This window comes from Phaethon lepturus, unplaced genomic scaffold (genome assembly GCF_000687285.1).
Source record: "Phaethon lepturus isolate BGI_N335 unplaced genomic scaffold, ASM68728v1 scaffold36569, whole genome shotgun sequence".
NCBI lineage: Eukaryota > Metazoa > Chordata > Aves > Phaethontiformes > Phaethontidae > Phaethon > Phaethon lepturus.
The window spans coordinates 1,915-2,281 of record NW_010564682.1 but is presented as its reverse complement, the minus strand read 5'-3'; the positions used below and the strand labels follow the sequence as shown (position 1 = coordinate 2,281).

At 67.3% G+C, this 367-nt stretch overlaps 1 protein-coding gene across 1 annotated transcript in view; it reads right to left on the bottom strand.

Moving 5' to 3' along the window:
* Positions 1–327: 327 nt before the first annotated feature.
* The window catches only part of FLAD1 (flavin adenine dinucleotide synthetase 1), a gene marked incomplete at both ends in the record, with an annotated part of 1,949 nt that continues 1,909 nt past the window's right edge, over positions 328–367 (bottom strand). The window contains one exon of the mRNA XM_010294960.1: positions 328–358. Coding sequence (XP_010293262.1) covers positions 328–358 — 31 coding nt within the window. The remainder of the gene's footprint in view (positions 359–367) is intronic.

Below are 367 nucleotides of genomic sequence, written 5' to 3'. Positions count from 1 at the left end.
AGGCTGCCCCCTTGCCCCCAGGGAAGCCAGCCAGCCCCCCCCAAGAGAACACAGGAGAGCCAGCTGGTCTCTGGGGCCCCAGAGCACGCCCGTCCCCCCCCAGCACCTCCCCAAACACAGGAAAAGGCCCCAGCAGGCAGGAATGAGCCCCGCCTAACAGCACCAGGCAGCTTGGCTGCAGCAAGGGAGGGAAGCCCTCCGGGATGGGGGTGGGTTAGTGCCAGCTTCCAGCCCTGTCACTTTAACCTGTCAGGCTCACTCCCCCGCCAAGCGGGGACAGCCCTGTCCCCAGAGCAGGTGGAGGCCACGTACCAGCAAGGGGCTTACCCGCATGTCGGGGGGCCAGTCGGGGTCTGTCCTGCACATG